Raw genomic sequence first — 26,144 nt, 5'->3', positions numbered from 1 at the left:
CTTTCTTGAGGAGTACCTTTTTTCTTGCACCCATCCCATACAAGGCACATTTGTGGAGACTTTATGATATTGTTGTTATATGATTTGCTGTAGGCCTTTTTTTTTCATCAATACATTTTTATTGTTTTATAATGGAACCAGGAAAAAAACATGTGTACATTGATTTCACTGTAACCATCTAAATCACGTTCCACACAGATAATGAATCTCTCCACCGTGAGCAGCAAAACAACCGATCTTCAACAACAATCTTCCAATAGTGGCACCTACAGATGATAATCATCCAACATCCCTTTGATCAGATTTGATTCACTTTACGATTGTAGATTTAGATATAAAAGAAAAGACAGCCCATGCGTGATCCCATATAGGGGGGTTATTTGTAACAAACATAATAAATTAACTCACTTATTATATATAAACTGGCATCAATCCATGAGCGTCGAGCTCGTATCATTCTGCCCAGACTTTAATAATGTTGTTAGACGTTCAAATCCCTGCACTAGTATCCTCGATGTATGGAGGGGGAGGTGTTTAGGCACAAAAAACATGGCTGCCCATAGTGTAATCCCGGTAAACACATTGCTCCAATCCCGGCGCGTATCGCCACATCACGTGACTTCATTAGGGGATAACAATAGGTACTAATTCATGTCTTTAAATAGTGTGTCTAATTGAATGGCCAGCGGCCATTTACGCGAAGATCAACATTAAAATAAGTGACGTCGACCATTTTGCCTTGGTCTTCCATAGGAAAGCGTAGGGCAGCTAAACAGAAACACAGCTAACGAGCTTGCAGATACACACCACATGGGGATAATAATTAACACAAAGTCCGCTGTAGTGTGGACAAATGTATTTACAGACCAGATATTTAAAAAAGAGGGGTCTAAATACTGCGGACTCACAACTCATAAGAATGGTAATTCGCATAAGGTCCACTGTAATTGGGACACATATATTAAAAAAATTATGATTTCTTTCCCAGTGCTTTTTTCTCTTTTTTTCTTTCCAAAATATTTAAAAATTATTTTAAAATTATTTTATTGGACCCCTTCAGCATTACATCCACATCCTTGTTGTGGATCGTACTGTCTTGCTTTATATTCCTCTTTCAAGACTTTTTAATACCTATACAACCAATGTGACATTCCGCTATCCAAAAACAGCAGCTAACATGCTAAACATGGATATTTTAGCACAAATGTAGTAAATATTATATATATAGTGTAGTGCTAAATAGTGATGTGTGAATCTGTACACATAGTAAATTAGTGACAAAAATGATACAAACCATTGCAATATCACCATGCAACCGTGCAGTGCACACCAATAGTGCTATGCATTAACGCTTGTTAGTATACATTCTACAAAAATGAACACTATATATAAAAAGTAAATAAAAGTGCGAGAAATGCACTTTGGAAAAATTAATACAAAAAGTCCATATGTGGAAGTGAAGTCCCAAATATAAGGTGAAAATTACAAAAGAGCAATCCGAGGATACCACCACCTTGACAGATGTAGGCTTATTTGACCCGAATTAACATATATTCAAGGGGTCACACGTGCTTATCACTCCGATCTAGGGAACAGACTCTCAGATCGCAGATCGATTGATCAAACCATGGGGGTTGCCTTCCTCCAATTCTTAAACACACTTGATCTTTACCGTTAAAAAGAGATCTCCGACACCAGCCGAAATCCACATAGGGCAGAAAAATATGGCCAAAATAGTGTGATACCGTTTAAAATAAAATTTATTAAAAATAGTAATAAACTTACATTTATGTAGTTATTCAAGTGCTTATCAATAAAACAGGCAGTAGTGGAGTCCTCCCGATGCGTTTCGTCTGCTAGGACTTCATCTGGGGTATACTGCCACTACTGCCACATTCCCTTATATAAGGTACAAGAAGTAAATCAGCCAGATTCCATCCCCCTGTGTCACCAGCATCGGCTTCCGGTTTGTATGTGAAGATGGCCGCCGGGCGTGCGTTCCATGCCTCTTACCCAAAATGTAATGATGCGTTCCACCTGAGGATTATATCCAATTTATTGCCAAAGCCATGCTGTTGTTTAGTCATGACCTATTTTAAGGTTGAGTTGTAGATCCCTAACAACTTTAAAGGCTAATATACCTATTTGAAATAAAAGTATGAGATATAACACACGGAGGTGACGCTGGAAACACCCAAAGCGTCACTTCCGGAAAGGCGCACTCAGGCGCAATCAGATCGAGGCTTGCACTCCTAGCCTCGATGTCGGCCGTAATCACGCCCACTGTGTCACTTACGGACACGCAGGTAAAAACTTTTTAATAGATTTATGAGGATTTTTATGCTCATGATTAATCAAAACATTGTTTTTTTTCAAGTATGTTTTTGATCATGCTTTTTAATATATTTTTAGTTTCCATTATTGAGTTTCATCATCCGATTTTTAATATATGTGTCACAGTTACAGCAGACCTTATGCGAATTACCATTCTTATGAGTTGCAAGTCCGCAGCATTTATACCCCTCTTTTTTAAATATCTGGTCTCTAAATACATTTATCCACACTACAGTGGACATTGTGTTAATTGTCATCCCTGTGTGGTGTGTATCTGCAAGCTTGTTAACTGAGTTTCCATGTCAACTATGCTAATACATGCAGAAACAAAGGGAAAATGGCAGCCCTATACTTTCCTATGGGAGACCAAGGTAAAATGGCCGACGTTGCTTATTTTAATAGGCCATTCAATTAGACACACTATTTAAATACATGAATTAGTACCTATTGCTATTCCCTGATGAAATCACGTGATGTGACGATACGCGTCGGGGATTGGAGCAATAGGTTAAGCAGAAACTGACCATCACATATGAGTTTGTTGCTCCTGGATTGCTGCTATTTGTTGCTTTTTAAACACGAGTGTTTACTTTTTACTCTTTTTGTGTTAAGAAATTGTTCCCTACGGGATTATACTTTGGGCATCCTTCTTTTTTGTGCCTAAAAACTCCCCCGTACATCGAAAATACTAGTGGAGGGATCTGAAGATCTAACAACATTATTAAAGTCTGAGCAGAATGATACGAGCTTGGCGCTCGTGGATTGATGCCAATTATATATAATAAGTGAGTTAATTTATTATGTTTGTTACAACCAACCCCCCTATATGGGATCACGCATGGGCTGTCTTTTCTTTTATATCTAAATCCTACACACCGAGACTACGATCGTAAAGTTCATCAAATCTGATCAAACTTGTGCTGATGGAGTGGTGTAGAGTGCCATGATGGCTCTGTATATGTGATCTTTGAAACCAAATTTAAGGAGTACCTTCTGTAAATAGGACCAATGTACCCTGTCAAATGCCTTCTCTGCATCTAAGGATAGTAACAGAGACGGCGTTCCGCTGGATTCAGCATTGTGTATCAAGTTGATCATACGTCTTGTGGCGTCTGGTGCTTGTCTCCCTTTAGTGAACCCTGACTGATCCATGTGAATGAGGTCTGGCATTACCTTCATCAGGCATCTGGCAATGGTTTTGGCATACACACAAGGCTGACTGACATTCTGTGAGTACAAAAGACATGGATCCTGTGTTTCTGTGAAGCAGAAACACAGATACATGTCTTCCAGTAGTAAAAGCACCTCCCTACAGTTAGTAAGCACTCTCTAGGAATACATTTAACCCTTTGATTGCCCCTGATGTTAACCCCTTCCCTGCCAGTATCATTAGTACAGTGACAGTGCATATTTTTTAGCACTTGATCCCCAAAAAAGTGTCAAAAGTGTCAGTTGGGTGTCCGAATTGTCTGCCGCAATATCGCAGTCTCGCTATAAGTTGCTGATTTCTGCCATTACTAGTAAAAAATAAAGATAAAAAAATATATATCCCATAGTTTGTAGACACTGTAACTTTTGCGCAAACCAATCAAGTTATCCTTATTGGGAGTTTTTTTTACCAAAAATTTGTAGCATAATACATATTAGCCTAAACTGATGAAGAAATTAGATTTTTAAAAAGGTTTAGTGGATGGATTTTGTGGGAGCAGAAAGTAAAAAATATATAGGTTTTATTTCAAAATTGTAGGTCGTTCTTTGTTTCTAGTGCAAAAAAAAAAAACGCAGAGGTGATCAAATACCACTAAAAGAAAGCTCTATTTGTGGATCACAAATTACATCATACAAAGTCAGGATATGCCCACATGCCTGGACCGGCACCCAGCTCAGCCTCTCAGTGAGCAGCTCTCTGTTTGCGGAGCTGTGAGAACCGAGCGATCTGCAGTGTTCGATAACTCGGTTCTTAATATTAGATGTTCCGGGGGACAGATGCAGCATCAGGCCAATGCTGAATCCACCTAGGTAAGTATGATTCTAAAAAAACAAACAAACATACATCTCTTTTGAATGAATTAGCAGATTTAAATACACTGAACAAATGGAAGCCAAACTCCAGCTCACACTTTATAATCTGTTAATGCAAACATGTTTAATTTTTTTTTTTAGCATAAAGATTTTACATAAATAAAAAAAAAAAAGATCATTTAGGTACCCCTGCCAGTGTTAAATGGTTTGTCTGCAGATACATTCTGCTGGAGAGATTGTGCTTTTGAAACAAACATGCTGGCTAGCTCACCAAATAAAAATGGAAGAAAGAAAGCCTTAAAAAGAAAAACTATTGCAGCCATCACATCTAAGATATGGTAGGCTGCAATATAATAAATGTTTGCATGTTTGTACCACTTTAATTTCCTTTGCTAGAATAATAGTGTTTAATGACAATGACAATAACTATTTTCAGAGTCAGGAGTCTATTTATAAAGAATTACTTTGCCAATGTGTCAACATTCATGCGTAATAAATGATACCTGTAATGTGTCTAATGTGTGTGTATTAGTTTCCTTGTTGCCTTTTGCTGGGTGAATGTAACATTCCCTAGCATTCTTTCTAAGAGAAAAATAAGAACATTCAACCATGAGAGTTAACACTCACTGGAAATTACCCTAATGGTAAGAATATTCAACCAGCGATCTATGGAGATTATTGTGCAAACTAAACAAAAGCTCTTCATAACAAGCCCTTTAGGTCTGGTTTGGATTTCGAGAGAGACAAAAATGGCATGTTGTCCCCATTGATTGTAAAGTCTCGTTTTATTTATTTTTTTACTATAAAAATAGCAAACATGTTATACTTTTTGCACAGTGCAGCACCGAGCCGCCTCTTCTTGGGTGTCTCTTCTGTGCTCTTGGCCCCTCCCTCCTGTTGAGTGCCCCCACAGCAAGCAGCTTACTATGGGGGCATGTGAGCTGAGCCACAGCTTCCTGTGTCCATTCAGACACGGAGCCCTACCAACCTCTCTCTCCTGATTGGCTCACTGAATGTGATTGACAACAGCAGGAACCAATGGCGCTGCTGCTGTGTCTCAGCCAATCAGGAGGGAGAGTCCCAGATGGCTGAGACACTCGTGGACATCGCTGGACAGAGAAGGGGCTCAGGTAAGAATTATGGGGGACAGGAGGCCTGCTGCACAGAATGTGTATAGAATGCATTAAGATGAAAAAACCTTCTGACTTTACTACTCCTTTAATTCCATACCATACCCTTTGAGTTTTGGTATAGATTTTAGGGGGTAACCACATGCAAAAAGCAAGAAAAAAGTGTGATTTTTTTTGAGAAAAATCTCTTAATATACCACATATGTATTTAAAATGACTCCTGAAGTTACAAAAATTATTTATATTCAAATGTGTTCTCAACCCTAATCAACATAGACATGAGAAACGTAGAGAAATACCCGGTTATGGATTTCTTCACTGATCATCTGTTGCTTTGTATGCGCCCTTTTCACATTTAAAAATTCAACCAGTGGACGAATGGTAATGCCCTAAAAAACAATAAACAAATAGGTTTATATCAATGTTCATTGCATTCTCATTACTTCCCCACTACTGTTACACAGCATATTACAAAATGAGTTATTTTAAAATGTTGTTTCTGGCCAATACCTTAGACATGGAGGCCAGATTGCATAGATAATGGAAGGCTGGACAGCAAGGTAGAATATTTGTGAGTTGCTACTATTTATGTATTTCTAAAAGAGAATATTTACTTTGTAAATGAAGGGCAAAGTCACAGGTTAGCTGCCTGCATTATACTCTGTGCTATACCCTGCACATGGCTTAGAAAACGTCTTCCCTCCCTTCTACTATTACCTGCATTTGGCAGAAACCATCTGTGCTCCTCTGTGATTTAGATTCACTTTGTTGCTGGGGCATGGCTTTCTTGATTTAGCTCAGCCCACTGACTTTAAAAGTAGGTTCCCTTAAAACGAAAATGAAGGCTTTATTTAGAACAAGCTGCGAACAGGCAGGTAATTATTGCAGAAGAGGTATGCAATGTCTCCTCTGCAATAAAATACACCTACCTGTCTGCTTGCAGTGTTCTCCAGAATGTAATTTGAGATGGACAAGTTAACTTCAGCTTACATTGCCATCACAGGTCTGTGTGGTGGCATGAGTTACGCCATCCGACACCTGCCAATGAGCATGCTGGAAAACTAGCACGCAGTGAAAATATACCAGTGCAGGTGGGAGACCAAAAGTCAGTTGGTTAAAAATAAAATGTCATTCCAATTCTGTCTATACTGCTATTCAAGATTCTGTCTTGTAAAAAAAGTTGTCAAGAGGAAAATCTTTGTCACAATAGGTGTGGAAAAATCTCTTTAAGACCCCTTTCACACTGAGGGCGTTTTGCAGGAGCTATAGTGTTAAAAATATAATCTGCCATCTTCCGTCAAACATCTGCTCCATTGTTTCCAGTGTGAAAGCCTGGAAACAATGGAGCTTTCACACTGGAGTGGTTCGCTGGCAGGATGGTAAAAAAAAAGTCCTGCCAGCAGCTTCTTTGGAACGGTGAAGGAGTGGTGTGTTTACCACTCCTCCACCGCTGCTCCCCATTGAAATCAATGGGGCAGCGCGGCTATACCGCCGGCAAAACGTGGCGGATTGCGGGTGGTTGTAACCCTTTCTCAGCCACTAGCGGGGGTTAAAAGTACCCTGCTAGCAGCCGAGATGCACTGCAAAGCAAACGCTATGGGCGGCACAGTATGAAAGGGGTCTAATGGAGCTTCACATACCAGGGTCAGGGAACATACACTTCAAAGATTTACAACAGCTGGCATGTTCACATTACGTAGTATATAGTGGTAGACTAAACGATGTGTCTCGTTTCAGGAAGGGCCTTGTGCAAGGTTCCAATTTTAGTTCAAATAAAAAAAAAAACACTTCATGAGGTTTTGACAAATTCTACTAAATGTCATCTTCAGTCTCACCTGAATAAAAACTGTGAAAAAAATTACCACAATTACTGCAGTAATAAAGAGTTTCTTTCTTGGAAATGCAGCAGAATCAGGGAGAAGGAAGACTAGAGAAAAACAAATTGCACCTCGAAGCCCTCCATATGCAATGATAAACTGGTCTTTTGTAGTCAGTGTTATTGTGCGGAATTGGTTGATTATTAGAGTCAGGACGAATACACCTAAAAAAGGAAAAAAAACTTTTAGACATGCACTTTAATGGAAATCTATTATCACAGCATACAATTTATTCATGCTAAGTGGGAGGAGGATGTCGTCTATGCCCACAGTAGACCTCAATTGGTCCTGCATATCCTTGTCCTATGAATCCAGCAGGGAGAGGATTAATTTTTTGGATTTAGAAAGAAATTTATGAGCGACAGTTCAAATTGAAAACATATTTCAAACCCACAGACCGTAATGGTTTCATACCTCTGGATAGTTGTCACCATAGATCGTGGGTTACGGTCAGTCCCGCACAGCCAGTTCTTGTGACTGCACAGGAACTATACAGATACTGAGACCTTAAAATCACAGGCCATGGTTTTAAGACAGATTTCTGGACAAAGGTTATGATCAATTTGATGTTGACCTTGAGTTACAAAATACCCTCGAAGTGGACAGAGGTTCTCTGTTAAGTCCTGATGAATCACTTAAATGGTCAATGTTAACAACTTATTCGGTATAACATAAGAAAATTAAATTCATATTTAATAAACACTGGGGTGTACTAAAAAGTGACTGAGTTTTGTGTGCCCTCTTGTCAGACCAGGCTAAAGTTGTCTATAGGGGAGCCCCTTCTTTACAGGGTAAAATGTCTCCCAATATTATCAATCCACCAGTCAGATCATCCTTTTTTTTTAACAATTTGGTGAGTTATTACCCATGTAAAAATGTGGCATTTGTCAGTACAACACACATGGCAGAGGGAAAACTATTGAATTTAGGTCAACCACAACCAATTGAGTCTACCCAATTAGGCATTTTTGTGCTTGCTCCACTAAAAACGTTGTATACTTGCTCACTTGCCCATGTGGCAAACAATATGTGGGCTGTGCCATTAGGACATTTACAGCAAGGGTAACTAAACACATAGCCAAAATTAAAAAAGGTGATACTAAACATACCGTACCCAAACATTATCGACAATTTCACAACAGAGATCCTAGAGGTACAGAGTTCCTTGTCATAGATAAATACATTCCCCCTTGGTGGGGAGGGGCTATGACCAGGGGCGTTTCACGCCTTGGAACCTTCTGGATCTATGAGTTGAAGTCCCACTCCCCATTCGGACTTTTTTGCCACCACCTCATATGTCCATTTTCATTTAGCGCTGCACTTGTACACATTAACTTCCTGTTGGATGGCTGCCAGCACGGTTCTCTCAGGAGATAGAGAAGGGCTGACATCATCACAGGGAACAAGAGGGGACTGGTTGTCTTGGGGTGCCATTGCGGCTTTGGATTAACAGTTGCCAGCGACAATGGACTTGGATGGTGGACTTAGGAGGGCATTGTTGGCTTCACCAGGTAAAGTTAAAGTAGGGAGACTATTATCATAGGTTAGAAGGTGATAGGAGGGAGAAATGGTAAAAAGGTAGTTTTATCCCTGAATGGGGCTTTAATTTTTCTGAGTCAAATCTCAAGCAATATGTACTAAGCACCGATAAGGAAAGTCTTTCAACTGACAGAGGACCATCCAATCTATTGAACTGTACTATTATCCAGGGACATTCTTTCTTGCGAAAAGTTTTCAAGGGGAGGAAAGGGATTTGAGACTTGTGTGGCAATATATGACAAGAGGTAGAGGGGTTGAACTGTTGAGATATCACTAAAGTCTTAATATGACCTACACTAGACATTAAGACTATTTTTCCACTATTGCGTCCCCAAAGTTGCGCGATTTTGCAGCTATTTTTAGCGCACTTTTACCGTGATTTTTTGCCGCGACTTGAAGCAATGCCTGTGCATTCTTGAGATCTATGGACTTCAAGTTGCATCAAAGTGGGACCAAAGTAGTGCAGGGACTACTCTGAAGTCGATGCGTCATGAATTCGCACAGATATGAATGGTACTCATTGGAAATCATGGGGTACGACTTGTTGCACTAGTGAAAATCTTTTTGGTACAAATATGGGAGGTTATTTACTAAAGGCAAATCCACTTTGCACTGCAAGTGCATTTGAAAGTGCAATTGAAAGTGCACTAAAAGTGAACTTAAAAGTAAAGTCGCTGTAGATCCGAGGAGGACATGCAAGGAAAATAAAAAGCAGCATTTTAGCTTCCTCATGATTGGATGATAAAATCAGCAGAGTTTACACTCATTTCAGATCTTCCCCTCAGATTTACAGTGACTGCACTTCCAAGTGCACTTGCAGTGCAAAGTGGATTTGCCTTTCGTAAATAACCCCCATGGTGTTAATTTTAGCATTTACTCTGATATGTACTGTATGTAACTATGGCAGAGGTGCAACTAGAATATTGGAACTTTTCTAACACTTACAGATGACCCTATGTGGTTGTTTTACTAAAGGCAATTAGACTATGCACTTGCAAAATGCAGTTGTAGTCTGGAAGTGCAGTTGCTCCAGAGCTTAGTAGGTATAGCTCTGCTGACCATCACCCAATCACGTGCACGCAAAACTGTTGTTTTTTTATCTTCCTTGCACATGATTGGGTATTCTTTGCAAAGTGAAGCTTTATGTCATTTATCAAGGTCTGGAGCAACTGCACTTGTAGAATGCAGCTGCACATTGCTAAAGTGCACAGTATATTTGCCTTTAGTAAATCAACCCCTAAATCCCTGGAGGTATTAATTTATTACTGTACATCAGTGTTAATTTTGTCAACGAAATCGTTTTAGTAAAATATTTTGTAGCCGGCATTTTTACAGTGACAAAAACGAAACGAAACGTACAGCACATTTTCATTCACTGACAAAAACTATGACAAACATCAGATCCGTTTTCGTTAACGAACGATTCGAGGCAGGGACGTTTACCCTTGTGAACTAACTTCTGTTTTTTCATGGAGCTCCGCCTATTTCCAAAATCTGTTCCCATAAAGCAAGAACACCATGATGAGATGACTGCCAGTGCCAGAGACCTGAGAGTGAGTGAGAGCAGTGCAGCACCGTGCATTACAGGCCAGCCTAAGGCCAGCCCTGGGAAGGGCCATACATATAATATATTATAGAGAGACAACTTAGGGCTGACTGTGTGGGGTGAGAGAGAAGAGAAAGTAAAATCAGAATAACTTGATTTTTTCCCCCTAATTCAACCCCACAGATACATAAAACCTCCAATGATGGGTCAAGTTAAGCCACTGCAAAACCACAGTAAACTATTTGCACTGCTCTTTTAAGCGTTTCAAAATACAAAATTGATGCTAAGGAAAAAAAATGGATTGTGTGCCCCGGATTAATAGTCAGACTGATCTGCTGCTCTATGCTGCCTGTTTGGGGAGATGCTCTACCTGGGTCTTCTGGTACATTTTGAAAGAAACTGAAAGACTGGCTGCTTTGATGTGGATGGTGCTTTTTGCACTTCCTGTGATTTCTCAATATTCTCCTCTTCTTGCAAATCATAGTCAGACAGATCCTCATCTTGAAATTGGGCAATGTGGATTTTCATAAGACACAGGCATGCCCCCTGCCTTCTTAAGCAGATCCATAATATTCTCATCTGCCACATAAACAAGGGTTTTCACAGACTGCAGAATTGACAAAAAAACTAGCAGCTGCTGCAAGCACTGGCGAGAACATTTCATCAGTTACTTGGATCTCAGAATGAATGAAGCAAAACGCTGGTTCACATTCTCTTTAATTTCCTCTGCAATTGTGGCAAGATCTTCATAGCTAGTGTTCTGTTTAAAGTCCTCAAGGTGGCTGAGTAGAGAGTAGATCAAAGAGGGCAGGGACATGGAGATGGTGTCACTCTGGAGGGCTTTAGAATGTTCCACGCTGCAAAAGCAGCAGTAGGTCATGCAATGATGTGAGCTTTTTCCATTTAACTAGGGAGAAAGCTATGTCCCATCCTATGTTATTTGCAATTTGGCAGACCAACTTTTTCAGTTTGAGACGAGACCACACACGGTACACGCTATCCGATCCAACATCTTATGGGAATAGTTTTACACAAGATACAAAAAAAGTAGAAAAATAACAATGATACACCAGTAGAGCAGACAGCCCCAAGATCATTAATTTCATACCCATTTGCTAATCGACTGTAGAAATGTAAAATAATAATAAAAATGGCTCACCACAGATCATTAATTTTGGACTCAGTCTCAAAGTCACTTTCTGTCATGGGGGAGTCTTCCTCCCTAGAGCTAGGTGGTTCTTCTGCTGCTGCTGTGGTTTGTTTAAATGCTGCCACCATATTACTCCTATTGTCTGTTATGATACTTAGGACCTTCTCCTGTGGTATGTCCCACTCATGCAAGCATTTGTCCACAGAGTGATTTAATTGACTGTGCAGTGTGTGGGTGCCTGGGTGGACTTTGGGCAACTCGTTCTCAATAACAGAAAAGTAGCATGCACCCTTTAGCAAGGAATGAATCTGTGTGACTCAAAAAAGCAATATTTTTGTAACGAAACTTGGTTTTACAGAGTAAAGACGTTATATAATGGCTAAATCTGTGTCTGTGTAGTTTGTTCAAACCGTAAATAATAAATGATATTAGGTGTATTTTTTTTTTTTACTCCAGGAGTGTATAATGACTTTTGAAATTGCTTAAATAATGCATTATTTAACTAAACACATTAGATTTTAGTGGACTAAAATGTACTGGAGATTTAATCAACTAAATACGACTAAAACTAAAACAACAGCAGAAGACTAAAATGGGACTAAAACTAAAATGCCATTTTAGTCCTAAGGCTAAGACTAAAACGAAGTCAAAATTTGCTGCCAAAATTAACAATGCTGTACATGGATAGAAGCTTCAAAATTAGGTACAGAGAGTTGTGGTAAATCATTTAGCCTCTGAGTGGTCTAGGGTTGTTATTGGTGTACCCCAGAGTAGACATGTGTGATTCCTTTTGTTATAGGTACTTATAAAGCACCGTCAATTCACGCAGCACTTTACACACATTATATATATATATATATATATATATATATATGTATATATATATATACAGTCACATCCGTCCCTGCCCTCAAGGAGCTTACAATCTAACTCACATTCAGACACATACTAGGGCAAATTTAGACCGGATCGATTTAATCTACCGGCATGTCTTTGGAGTGTAGGAGGAAACCGGAGTATGCGGAGAACATGCAAACTCCAGGCAGGTAATGTTGTGGTTGGGATTTGAACCAGTGATCCTAGTGCTCCTAGTCCTAAACAAATCATATAATACAACAAATGTATTTATCTGCAAATAGAACCAACAAAGGTTTTTGTAATGTAGAGACCAAATGAAACTGATATAATACTGGAAATTGTTCATACAATTCAATACAGCCAGCAGGCAATACACTTGGGGGTATGTATTTATAAAGCAGTAAAGGTGACCTTCAACAAACATTCTTCGCAGTTGTATCTCCCTGCTGCATGTGTTTTAAAGTAAACTATTTGCTATGTTATAGGGAACATTAGAAAAGTTCATTGTGCCTAAAAAGTTCCCTGAAAGTTTTACCTTTTGAATGGATTACCTCCTGCAAAACAGCAGTACACTCCCTGATATTTAGGTGTACTTCCTGTACTTACAGTAGTGCCAGAAGATTTGGTGATGGCACTACTGTGCTGCTCAATGCTTTACTTGCTGGAGGATCTGACATGAGGAGGCAAAGTGCTGCCTATTCCAAGATGGCCACCTCTACACAGAAACATAGGGGTTGATTAATTAAAGGCAAATAGACTTTGCACCTTGTCAAGTGCAGTGTGCACTCTGCAAGTGCAGTTACTCCAGAGTATAGTAAATGAGGTAAAGATTCACTTTGTTTGCACGATTGGATGATGGAAGTTAGCAGAGCTTCTGCTCATTTACTAAGCTACTGGATCAACTTTTCTTCCAGAGTGCAAATGTACTCTACGAAGTGCACAGTCTATTTGGCTATGGGACAAGAAGTGAAGGGAAATATCTGCAATGGGACACAGATAACGAAAAAAAAATGTGACAGGGGTTATAATCCTCCATACTCTATCCAAAAAGAAAAAAAGTTTTGCCCATAGTTCTACATTAAAGGGGTTGTAAACCCTTGTGTTTTTTCACCTTAAGGCTACTTTCACACTGAGTCGCTTTACAGGTGTTACGGTGCTAAAAATAATGCCTGAATAGTGCTTGTAAAGAACATCTCCTGTCTCTGCAGTGTGAAAGCCCAAAAGCTTTCACACTGGAGCGGTGCGCTTGCAGGATGGTAAAAAAAAAGTCCCGCAAGCTGCGTCTTTGCAGCACCATAGGAGTGGTGTATACACCTGCCCATTGAAAACAATGAGTCAGCGCCGCCAAACGGCCGGCATATCGCCGCTGCAGCGGTGCTTTGCGGGTTGTTTTAACCCTTTTTCAGCCGATAGCGGGGGTTAAAAACTGCCAAATTGCACCGCTAAAGCGAAGGTAAAGTGGCGCTAAAAATAGCGCTGCTTTACCGCCGACGCCCATCCGCCCCAGTCTGAAAGTAGCCTAATGCATTCTATGCATTAAAGTGAAAAACCTTCTGTCACTCAGCAGCCCCCCAAGCCCCTGTTATACTTACCTAGAAGCTTTGTGTTTCCCACAATGGGAACGAGCACAACAGTTCTGGTCAGTGTCTCGTGTCCTGATTGGATAGATTGATAGCAGCTCCCGCTGCTGTCAATCAAATCTAATGATGAGGGCGCCGATGGCAGGGCAGAGTCCTGCTTTCTGTGTCAATGGACAAAGAAGCAGGACACGGGAGCGCGCCCCGTGTGTCACGACGGGGCACTCGAGAAGAGGAGGAGCCAGGAGCGCCGCTGAGGGACCCCAGAAGGGGAGGATCAGGGCCACTCTGTGCAAAACCAACTGCACAGTGAAGGTAAGTAAGACATGTTTGTTTTTTTGTTTTTTTTTTAAACCCTGAACCTTTACAACCCTTTAAGGCAAAGAACCATTTTAAAGTAACTCTGCAGCTCTGTAATCTGCAGCAGCTTTTATTGCTCCTTCCACACCCAAATGTTGGACCTTTGTGGAAGGACAAAGCTACAAGACTTTCGGGTAATCTTGGAGCTTGCCTGCACCATGAAATTCATCAAACTGGCTCAACACAATAATATGCAACCTCACCCACCAGCCAGTAGGAATGTGATTGAGGCAGGTGGAGACATGCATGCTCCATAGTTGCAATGAAGTGCTGGAGCCTTGCCCTATTATGATGGCCTGGCATTCATGTTTAGAGGAGGCAATGAAAGCTGCTGCAGGTATGTGCACATTTGTGTATTTCAGTGATGCATGCAATATCTCACGCATTTCCTCAATGCACAAAACACACATACCTTTTGTTAATGATTGTTAATTACACCCCAACGCACCTTGCTGAAGTTTGTGAGAAACCACAAGACAAAACTCTTGTTAACAAGGTTTCATGCATTTTGGTGAGGCAAGATTTTAAAAAAAGGTCATGGACATCTTTGGTGTGATTAAGATGCAGCCTATTCAAATGAATGTTTTGCATCCTTGCATTAAGGTGAAAAAACACGAGGGTTTACAACCCCTTTAAACAATATTATCAGGCATACTATGCTACTTTGTTCTATAAATGTAATCAGATGCTAAGCCAACATACCCATTGCACGCCATGCCAAGCAGAAGAACAATGTGAAACACACAAAGGCCCAGTTCCATTCGTGGTTTCGCCCAACTGTGGACACACCCATGAAGATAAAGATTAAGGTTTCACTGACACTGCTCAGCATCTTCATGAAGTATTTGATGGTAGTGTAGGATTTCTGGGACACATTCTCTTCCACGTATTTATTCATAGACATGGCGCATGTTGTTATGCTAAAGAAAAAGAAATGTTCATGCTGTTGAGGCCAAAGCAATCCACTGCATGTTTGGTGTTACAGAAAACAATGTTTGTTGCACTGTCATTTAAAGCAGAACTAAACTCAATCAATCAACATGAACTATTTGTATTCCTTATACCGCTAGCCTCAGGAAATAGATCAGCATGTATATTATAGTTAACCGTTTTAAACATTTTATTACATTTCTTCAGTTGCTTCCTGGTTTCTGGCCTAGGTCAAAATTATGTCATATATCCCATAAGTCTCCATTTTTCTTCCCTCTGGAGGGGGGTTTTGCCAGCTGGGCACACCTTCCTGCCTGAACTAAGGGCAGATGGATTTCAGAAAATGAATGCTACATGAATCATCTGCCTTACTCAAGATGGACAGAGCTAGAACTGCTAGAAAGGTATTTTTTAAAGTGATTTTCCAACTAATTAAAGTGTGGAAACAAGGGCTGGGGGAGTTTGCTTTGAATATTACAAAATAAATAGTGTTTTCAGTTTGTGTTGCTCAGATACAGTTTAGTTCCGCTTTAACACAATATATGCATTACAAGTTGATGCAAAACAGATAATTTATTAATACATAAATATAAAGGTTTGAGTGAAATTTAAGATATATGTATAAACTGCACTGCAATATTTTTACATAAATTCTGTACATTTTCTGTCCAGCAATCTATAAGAATAATACTGCTTACTATCTCTGCGTTGTCAGCATTTTTAAAGTGTATCTCCACACTTTTGCATCCACATTGAGATAACACATACCGTATATACTCGAGTATAAGCCGAGATTTTCAGCCTCTTTTTTGAGGCTGAAAGTGCCCCCCTCGGCTTATACTCGAGTCATCGCTGTCTGCCCGCTCGATCAGCGTGTCGAGCAGACAGACAGCGGCCATTCTGATTCAAAAGCCGCGCCTCCGGCTCCCCCTTCGCCTGTGATAGGCGGAACACTGAATTTCCCAGCAGCCTGTGTTCCGCCTATCACGGACTTCGTATCATCCTCGTACTACGGACGAGGATGATACGACGTCTGTGATAGGCGGAACACAGGCTGCTGGGAAATTCAGTGTTCCGCCTATCACAGGCGAAGGCGGCGGCGCAGCTTTTGAATTTTACAATGGCCGCCGACGAACGAAGAGGGCACGGGACGGAGGCAAGGCACAGGACGGCACGGCACGGGACGGGACGGGACGGGACCGGAGGCAAGGCACGGCGGCGAGGCACGGCGGCGAGGCACGGCGGCGAGGCACGGAGGCAAGGAGGCTCGGCACGGGACGGAGGCTCGGGACAAAGGCTCAGGACACAGGTAGGCTGGACACACACACACACACACACACACACACACACACACACACACACACACACACACACGGATACACACACACACACAGGGATGGATGGATGGATGGAGACACACACACACAGGGATGGACGGACACACAGGGATGGACGGACACACAGGGATGGACGGACACACAGGGATGGACGGACACACACACAGGGATGGACAGGCATGTCTTACCCTCGGCTTATACACGAGTCAATAAGTTTGCCAGTTTTTTTGGGGGTAAATTGGGGGCCTCGGCTTATATTCGGGTCGGCCTATACTCGAGTATATACGGTACTATATATATATATATACACAGTAAGTTCACCTTTACATAGCATTACTATGAAAAATATATTTAACAATATTTACTATTTATATTTACTTGCCTAAAAAATCCTGCCTAGCTTTCCTCTTCTATGTAATGTTTGGGAGGGGGCTGGGAGTTCTGGGAGTTATGTATACTATAATTAACCCTGTCAGTACTGAGCTGGCAGATCTTCATTACCAGTTGTATACAGGCATACACCACTTTTAAGTACACAATGGAGTTTATTTACTAAAGCTGAAAAGTGTAAAATCAGGTTCACTTCTGCATAGAAACCAATGAGCTTCCATGTTTTATTACCAAAGCTTAATTGAACAAGCTGGGGTTAGAAGCTCATTGGTTTCTATGAAGAAGTGAGCCTGATTTTGCACTTTCCAGCTGTAGTAAATAAAACCCATTGTGTACTTAAAAGTGGGGTATGCCTGTACTAGATATGCACGCTGTCTGTCCTAACAAGGCATTAAAGATCTCTAAGCTTGGATGGTACATTGTATGTTAATGCACAAAAAGAGTCCCTGAATTTGTCCACTATTTGCAAACTGCAAGCCATTCTGAACAATGTAAGCTGTCTATCAAGTCCTATATTTAAACTTGATCCAAGGAAACAACTAGATGTAAGAAAATATTGTTTTAAAAGAAATGTATGGGTTTTATTTTTTGTTTTTTTAAGAATTATACTTACCTAGGTGGATGCAGCATCGGTCCAATTCTCTTGGTTCGTCTCAAAGCTCCGTGAGCAGAGAGCTGATGACTGTCAGTCACCTATCTCTGCTCTGCTCTCTCGTGCTCACTGGGCTGTGGAGGGCGCAGGTGCAGCCAGCTCAGGCTCTCAGTGGCTTGCTGAGAGACTGAGCCAGGTGCTAATCCAGGGTTGTGGGCAGATCTCGACATTGTCGTGATCTTGCCCGAGCCTGAACTGGCTGTGTCACGTTAGCTGACCTCAGGTTTCAGCCTGCTGTCTGCTGAAAATGGGTCACGGGAGTGCAGAACAAGCTTTGGCTGTACTTCTCCTTTAATAATTTCTAGATATGCTGTGTGAACATAAACATAAATTGGAGATTTCTAAAATTTGACTGTAAAGGCAGAAATGCACCTTAACCACTTGAGCTCCAGAAGGTTTTAGACCCTTCATGACCAGTACATTTTTTGATATTCAGTACTGGCAAATGAGTGATCAGGCAATACTGTACGCAAATTACATTTTTTATCTTTTTTTTTTTTACACAAATAGTGATTTTCATTTGGTTATATCTGATCAAGTTTGAAAAAAAAAAAAAATATTTTCTACTTTCTGTCATAAAACATATCAGACTTCACACTTCAGACTCAGGGGGTCCTCGTCCCGTTCCCATTCACAGGAAAGATTGCATGTTTTCTTCCCAACCCTGTTCGTAGTTCGCAGGGGATGGTGGCTAGCGTCCAGTTGCAGATCTGAAGAGGTTGAACCTTTTTGGCCCTCTTAGAGATCTTTAAGATGGAGTCCATTCAAACAGTACAACCAAGCAGCTGGGTAGTACTGCAGCATTGTCAGGATGCCTATCCTCACATCGCAACTTTTTTTGTTTATTTCTCCTTCCAAAATAAGTTTGGCGATCAGTTTGACGCATCTCCACTTTAGCAGCCTACCTTTTGGCTTATAAATATCTCTGAGAATGTTTGCAAGGGTCTGAGTGCCGTGTCAGCTCCACTCAGAGAACAGGTTCGCCACTACCTGGACGCCATTCTTCTTCTATCCAGAGGACTGGAACAATTGCTATTGCACCAAGAGGTCCTCATATATATACCCTGCAGAGATATGGCTGGGTTATGAACTTCCAGAAAAAAAAAGGGAAAGCAGACAACTTTCTCCAACCCAACAGTTAGTGTTCCTGGGGGTGCTCTACTAGCTCCTCTGTTTTGCTTCCATCAGAGAAAATGGTGACAGTCAGGAACAGAATTCTGAGGACAGATACTTCCGCTTGTTTAATGGCTTCTTAGTGCCTCAGTCATCTGGGCACAACGTTGTCATGCATGCCAATGATTCCTAGGGCCCATGGGCACCTTCCCAAGTTTCAACTAGGATTCTTAGCGCAAGAGAGGAAACAGGATCTAGCACAGTTAATAACAGTGTAACTCAGTATGAGTAGCAGTCCGCAGTGAATGAAAGACCTTGAGGAAGTCAAAGCCCGTTAGCCAGACAGTACCCAGTGGAGAAGAGTCTAAATTGTCCTGCAAAAAATGTTTAAGGTTATCGCTTATGGGATCGGGTGAAGGAAATAGCGCAAGCCAGAAAGGGTTAAGCTTCCACCCCCTAGGCTTGATACTAATGGACAATGTGAGTTCAACCCAAAAGGAGGAGTGGTCAGATATGTGTCTTTCCCTGTATCCGGATTTCATAACCAGAGGAAGTAAGGCAGCATTCCCCAGCCCCAGATCAATTCTCATCAGGCTCCCGTGAGCTGAGGAGCAGCACGAGTACCGTCTGGCCAGGGGATGAGCGGTCCGCCACACATCCATCAAGCCAAGTTCAGCGAGTAAATCCGCAAAGGGGGTAGCACCACTAGGGCGGGTAGGCATGGAAAGGGGGACAGGTATCTTATCCCACCTGTAATTCAAGTAATTATGAAAGTCACCCAACGCTAACAAGGGGACACTGGGATACGGGGCCATAAACCTGGCCAAACATCTAAGAGCCTCAGCTGAGTAACGGGGTGGTATATAAATGTTAGCTATAATACACACCTGGTGAGCTATTTTACATAGTAGGAATATATACCCCCCCCCCCCCCCCCCGGTCAATACGTTTTTGTGAGCAGGAGAAACGAGCATCCTGACGAATCAGGACGCTCACTCCTCTAGCAAACGCAGAAAACATAGAATGGTATTGGGTAGTGTATACTCTGGGGCTAAGACCTGGCACAGTGTCTGAGCCAATGTGAGTTTCCTGTAGACAAACAATTCCTGCCCCCATAGCTTTAAAATGTCTCAGGATCGCTAATCGTTTCACAGGATTACTCAACCCCCTAACATTCCAAGAGAGGCATTTGACGATTGCCGTCATTGGGAAATATCATAATGAGGTGCATACACAACATATATATATATCAACATTAGTAGTGTTAAGTAAGTGGACACCGCCAAGCCCAGCACCCCAGGCACAGTCATTCTGTATATCGATATACCTGAGCAACTCAAATGAGGGTCTCCAGTGGTAGTCCTGAAAATAGGATGTAAAGGTAGCTCTGTGGCAACCAGAAAAGAGTGAGTGGTCCGAGGCATTCTGAGAAAAAAAAAGAAAAACAAAGGAGAAGAAAAAACAACCAAAAAATGCGAGACTGTAAAATCGTCATTAGCGGAGCCAACCGGGCTCACTTCCTGTAAGGCTAAGGTGGAATAAGGCCCCAATACAACTGATTGGGGTGGGGGCCTTGGAAACACCCAAAGGAATCACGTCCATTTAACAAAAGAGGTTTCACCTGAGCAAGCAACATAAGTCAACTCGTGGGTAGAAGTCATCTCAGTGTTCTTCTCACTCCGCCGAATCTGCATGTAGATAGTCCCTTTCAGCTTGATTTATCCGGGACTCAAATTATGCAGGAGACCGTTGTTGTCTGGCATCTTTAAGAGCTTTATCCTCCCGATCCAGCCATTGTACTACCGCAGCTGGTCTTTTGAAGAAATGGGTCGTCCCAAGGGCAGAGACACGAAGACGAGCAGGGTACAGCATGCCATATTGTGTATTAAGTTCCCTGAGCCTCCTTTTAACATCATTAAATGTTGCCCTCCTTTTTTGCAATTCAGCTGAGAAATCAGGAAAAAGCGAGATTCTGGAATTATCAATCTCCATTTTGCCAGAGAATCCCCTTGCCTTGGACAGTATTGCATCTTGATCCTTGTAATGGAGTAGTAAACAGGAAGGGTCTGGGATGGTTGCCCGGGGGTAGTGGGTGAGAGGGTACCCTGTGGGCACGTTCCACCGCAAAGAGTGGGGAGAAGGATTCCCTGCCAAACGTAGAGACTAACCAATTTTCTATAAAGTCCACTGGGTTCTTGCCCTCGGCCCTCTCCGGGATCCCCAAGGCATGAATATTATTGCGCCTCATGCAATTCTCCATTTCGTCGAGTCGCATAGCATGCTGTTCAGTAAGGTGACAATTAAATTTCAAGTCCCTCTGCATAGGTACCATGTCATCCTCCACCATGCTCAACCTCCCTTCCAGGGCAGAGGTTCTCTCTCTGAGTTTTTGCATGTCATGGTGGACGAATGTAATTTCAGCTTTTACCCCTTTTATATCGGCAGAGAGAGCAGTTATGGATTGATTGCATGAGGTGACCGCAGTAAATATGTCTCTCAGCGTGGGTTCTGTCTCATCAGCATTAGGGGAGTGAATTTGTGACCCAGTCATATCGCCATTGGGGGTACTCACTGTGTTCCACACTGCTGGCAATCCATCAGCATCCTCCAAGGGGACAGTGTCATCAGCGTCTGGGGACTCTCCGGGAGTAGCCCACCGATGCAGGCAGGCCATCCAGGGTGTCTTTGTACGATTTTCCCCCATATAGAAGCTTCTGTGCGGCCTCCTTATAGTGATCTTTCGCCGCACGCCGCACGCCGGCGCCATCTTGGTCTGGGGGGTCCATCAGTGTCCTCCTCCCGTTATGTCTTTTAGACATGTTTGCGGTCTTTCGGCAGGTAGTGGCAGAGCCCGCTTGTCTCCTGGTGCCCGGCGGAGCAATCCTGGGGCAAGCCTGGGAAGGATAAATACAGGGATAGCCGGAGGAGCACCAGGAACATGCGTCCTTCTACATTCGCCGCTAAGCCATGCCCCAAAAATTATAATGTTTACATGTTTAAAGCAAACCTGTGCTTTTTTAATTCAAGGCAATGCAACAGATTAGCTTTAATGTTCCTGGTATGATGTAATGGTGGGCAGGACAGACTAGGAGTCTGCTGACCTGTCCATCAACCTATGTCATGATAGAAGGAGAGATCAGAAGTCTGAAACCCCTAATTCCCCGCCCACTGCAATGAGAGGAAAAATAATGATGCTGCCACTGTTATCAACAAATTAAAGTGGATGTAGCAGTACAGCAGCCATTTATCTTATACACAGGATATAGTTGAAAATTAGCCGTGGAAGTGCTGCATTCCAATAAAGATTTATTGGTAACTGCTGCTTTGCTTGAAAAAAAAGAACCTATTTAATAAAGGTGGGAACAGGCTTATTGAATAATGATTAAAAGTTTCTGCCTGGAGTTTCAATTGAACTGTCTACTACAGGAATTCTTCCTACCAGATCTAATTTCCGACACTTTCTCTGACAGATTAATGACTGCCTGTTATGGCTAGTGGTGCAATAAAAACTGATTAAGGTACTTGGAAAAATATAATAAAATCTCCAAGTGTTCTAGATAAGATTGTGGGAAAGGCTGGCAATGACTACATGTATTATTTTATTGCTCGCTACTTACATAGTGCCTGTTACCACTTATGGAATTTTTTCTCTAAATTCTATGTTTTGCAAAACACTGAGATCTTTTAATATTCCTATTTGCAATTGTTTATGCACTTTTTATATGCATCCCTCAAGAACCCACATATTTGTTGTCGGCAGTGTAATGCAAAGAAAGGGGCTGAGCGATGCGCTGACGTCACCTCGTGCGAAGGAATTGTATCCAGAAAGGACGAGTTTGTCCGTATGGCCGGCGCAGCGGACTTAAGGCTGATCTTTCCTTTGTGCTTTGTAAGTGCAATTTTATTTTTATATTTAAATCTATATTAAAGGGTTTTTATACTATTGGCGCTTCATCTCTTTTTCATGCAACTGATACATATCTGCGAGATGTTTTAACATATGGGAGATGATTAAGGATACCTGCTTGATAACCTGATCACGATATCGGTGGAGGGAGGAGAGCAGCTGAGGTCCTTTTGAAGTGGGAGATAATCCATATTTACATGTTGTTTGTGACCCTCTGTAGTGGGGGGTCATGAAGTTCTGGTAAGAAGTGATTTTGGCTATATGGTGGTGGATCAAGCACCTGTCACACAATAGAAGATTCGATAATTCTTCATTCATCTATAATTTTATTTCACAAGGACGTTGTTGAAATTTGCACGTTTATATATTTTAACACATTGGGTGTTCATTATATTGTTTATTGTTGATCACTGTTATTATTTATCCTATACCCCCCAATTTCTTATGAGTTGGGGTGTAATAGGTCCATTCGATATTTGCACATTACTATTGAGTTCATGCTTAATGGTTTCTTACCTTACAGAATTTTATGTGGGATTTATGGTTTAGCGCAGCTTATATAATTTTTCATAATGCAAAGTCTAGCTGTAGATAAACTGTCCAAGGCTTTTATACACATGGATGATCATGACTGCATGGGCCAACGGTATGGAGTTCAGGTCTTCTGTGTTCCAAACCTTCGTCTCTGAACTTACAGGGCCCTAAACACTCTAACAGTTGGTACAGCATTCAGCCCCATCGTAGGCAAACTAGAATTCCAGGAGGGACACGCTGCAGTTGGATAGTCCCACGTGCAAGGGGCCTTAATGGGCCAAGAACTAAAACTCAAAGTTCTCTTAGAACTCTGGGTTGAATACAATCAGGTCCCATTGCTTTGTAAAGCTTTATGTGAGTCAATGTATATGCTGCCTCTGCTAGTGTTGCAATAGAAAATGATTAAGGTACTTGGAAAAATATAATAAAATCTCCAAGTGTTCTAGATAAGATTGTGGGAAAGTCCGGCAATGACTACATGTATTATTTTATTGCTTGCTACTTACATAGTGCCTGTTACCACTTATGGACATTTTTCTCTAAATTCTATGTTTTGCAAAACACTGAGATCTTTTAATATTCCTATTTGCAATTGTTTATGCACTTTTTATATGCATTCCTCAAGAACCCACATATTTGCTGTCGGCAGTGTAATGCAAAATCTAGCTGTAGATAGACTAGCTGTAGATAGACTGTCCAAGGCTTTTATACACATGGATGATCATGACTGCATGGGCCAAAAGTATGGAGTTCAGGTCTTCTGTGTTCCAAACCTTCGTCTCTGAACTTACAGGGCCTTAAACACTCTAACACTTGGTACAGCATTCAGCTCCATCCTAGACAAACTAGAATGCCAGGAGGGATACGCTGCAGCTGGATAGTCTCACGTGCAAGGGGCCTTAATGGGCCAAGAACTAAAACTCTAAAGTTCTCTTAGAACTCTGGGTTGAACACAATCAGGTCCCATTGCTTTGTAAAGCTTTATGTAAGTCAATGTATATGCTACCTCTGCCTGTGGAAACCCTACAAATTTAATAGGATGCCGACCCTTATATATACCCACTATAGTGACTAGCCTCAGGTGATAGACTGATGAATTAAACCCCTCCTATATTAGTTGTGCCTGTTTATCTGCAGTATTCTCTTCTCCAGTGCTTTTCAAAGTACACACATCAAATGCTATTTGTGAGCCTTCAGCAGGCAGGGGGCAGTGATCTGATGCCACACACTGCACAGCACAGAGAATTGGGCACACCCCCTCTACACAGCCTCATATGCACAGCTGAGGCTGTCAATCATCTGCAGTGTGCTGGGGGCGGGGGGCAATTTCCAGCAGTTCCTGGTGTCAGTATAAAATTTCAGAATTGACTGATACAGATCACAGCAACCAGAAATCACACTAGGTGCTTTGGATAAAGACACTACACACTGTAGAAGGATATGGTATGTTCATTTTTTACTTTCAGAGGTTTACTGCCAGTTTTAACCTTTACTGCTAGAACCAATATATTCCCCAACTTGTTTTTGTTAGTGTCATTTACTTCAAAGCCCTTGTACACACAGTTGGACATTCCGACAACAAAATCCGTCGGATGAATTTTGTCCGAAACTGGTGTTGCATACACATGGTCGGACAAAGTTGTCGGAAAATCTGATCGTTCAGAACGTGATGACGTTATTTAGTTACGACTGGACTACGTTCAGGCTAGTAGCCAATAGCTTTGGTCTAGGAATTTGATCTGAGCATGCCTGGCACTTTGTCCGATCGGAATTCTCTACAAACGATCAAACAAAGTCCGATTGGACCATGTTGTCGGAAAATTTTTATATCCAGCTCTCAAATGAAATCCGATGAAGCCCACACATGGTCCGATTATCCAACAACACGGTCCGATCGGATATTTCCGTCGGAATGTCTGACCATGTGTACAAGGGCTAAGTAGACTAAACAGAAGAAATTGTTTAAATGGTGTCATACATTAAGGCCTCCTTCATTATAAGTACTGTACCCATGCTTTCATATTTTGTGATTCCATTGTATCGTTCTTCGTGTGACTAATATACCTAAAAAAAGGTCTTGTCTTCTTTCTTATTAGTTTTAGCTATTTTCTCCTCTTTCTGTGCTTTAGTAACACTGATAGTATGTTTGCCTCCCTTTCAATGTATGTATACACTTCTCTTTTAACTACACTTTCTGTTTCCTTGTATCTCCCATATGTTGATTTTTTTCACTTCTACTATCCTATTTATCCTGCACCTTTTGTGTACTCTTACTGCTTTCACTGACATAATCTACTGTACATCCAGGATGGTAAACTTTAAAAGTGCCCCTACAGGCAAAATTAAAAAAGGGCTTCTATCTATTTACATTCCTAGTATGCCAATTTATAGCATTTTTAGTTAATGCACATAATTGACCCTGAAATCCTACCGTCCTGACACTTCTACTAAGCCACTATTGAACTGACTCATCCCCTGAGTATTGTTGGTACGTGGAAGTATCAGCTTATCCTTCTTCATGCAGAAAATCTGTGCCCTTCAGGAAATCTCTTCACATGTGCTGGTATTCTTAGCTCCAACAACACTCATGCTGGTGTTCACTCATCTCACTTTGTCAAATGTCTATTGAACATGCGCTGACATTCTACTCATTGGAAACAGTCACACACACATCCTTTCCCTGGCTGTTTATTTCACACTAGATACATACATACATTTCACAGTGATAGCGGCAGCATGTCTGGTTCAGCTCCTCCCCTCTACTCGCACTGATCGGTGCAGAACAGGGAGGCAGTGCAGCAGTACTGTGTACTGCATCTGAAGTAGCAACAGCGCTGATCTGTGCCCATCCATGGCTCATTCACCCCCATTCATAGCTCATCCATCCC

At 41.5% G+C, this 26,144-nt stretch overlaps 1 protein-coding gene across 2 annotated transcripts in view; it reads right to left on the bottom strand.

The window, feature by feature from the left end:
• The window catches only part of LOC143983223 (sodium/hydrogen exchanger 2-like), a 111,292-nt gene that overhangs the window by 29,645 nt on the left and 55,503 nt on the right, over positions 1–26,144 (bottom strand). Inside the window, exons 4-6 of one of the 2 annotated variants that reach the window (XM_077482671.1) lie at positions 15,096–15,313; positions 7,322–7,527; positions 5,786–5,875 (exon numbers count right to left, since the gene is read on the bottom strand). In XM_077482671.1, the coding sequence (XP_077338797.1) occupies positions 5,786–5,875; positions 7,322–7,527; positions 15,096–15,313 (514 nt within the window). The remainder of the gene's footprint in view (positions 1–5,785; positions 5,876–7,321; positions 7,528–15,095; positions 15,314–26,144) is intronic. The other variant, XM_077482673.1, reaches the window with a different exon arrangement.

This window comes from Lithobates pipiens, unplaced genomic scaffold, assembly GCF_037356315.1.
Source record: "Lithobates pipiens isolate NorthernLeopardFrog02 unplaced genomic scaffold, aLitPip1_a1.2 Scaffold_16, whole genome shotgun sequence".
Lineage (NCBI taxonomy): Eukaryota > Metazoa > Chordata > Amphibia > Anura > Ranidae > Lithobates > Lithobates pipiens.
The sequence above is the reverse complement of the archived record's forward strand: the minus strand, read 5'-3'. Positions and strand labels throughout refer to the sequence as shown.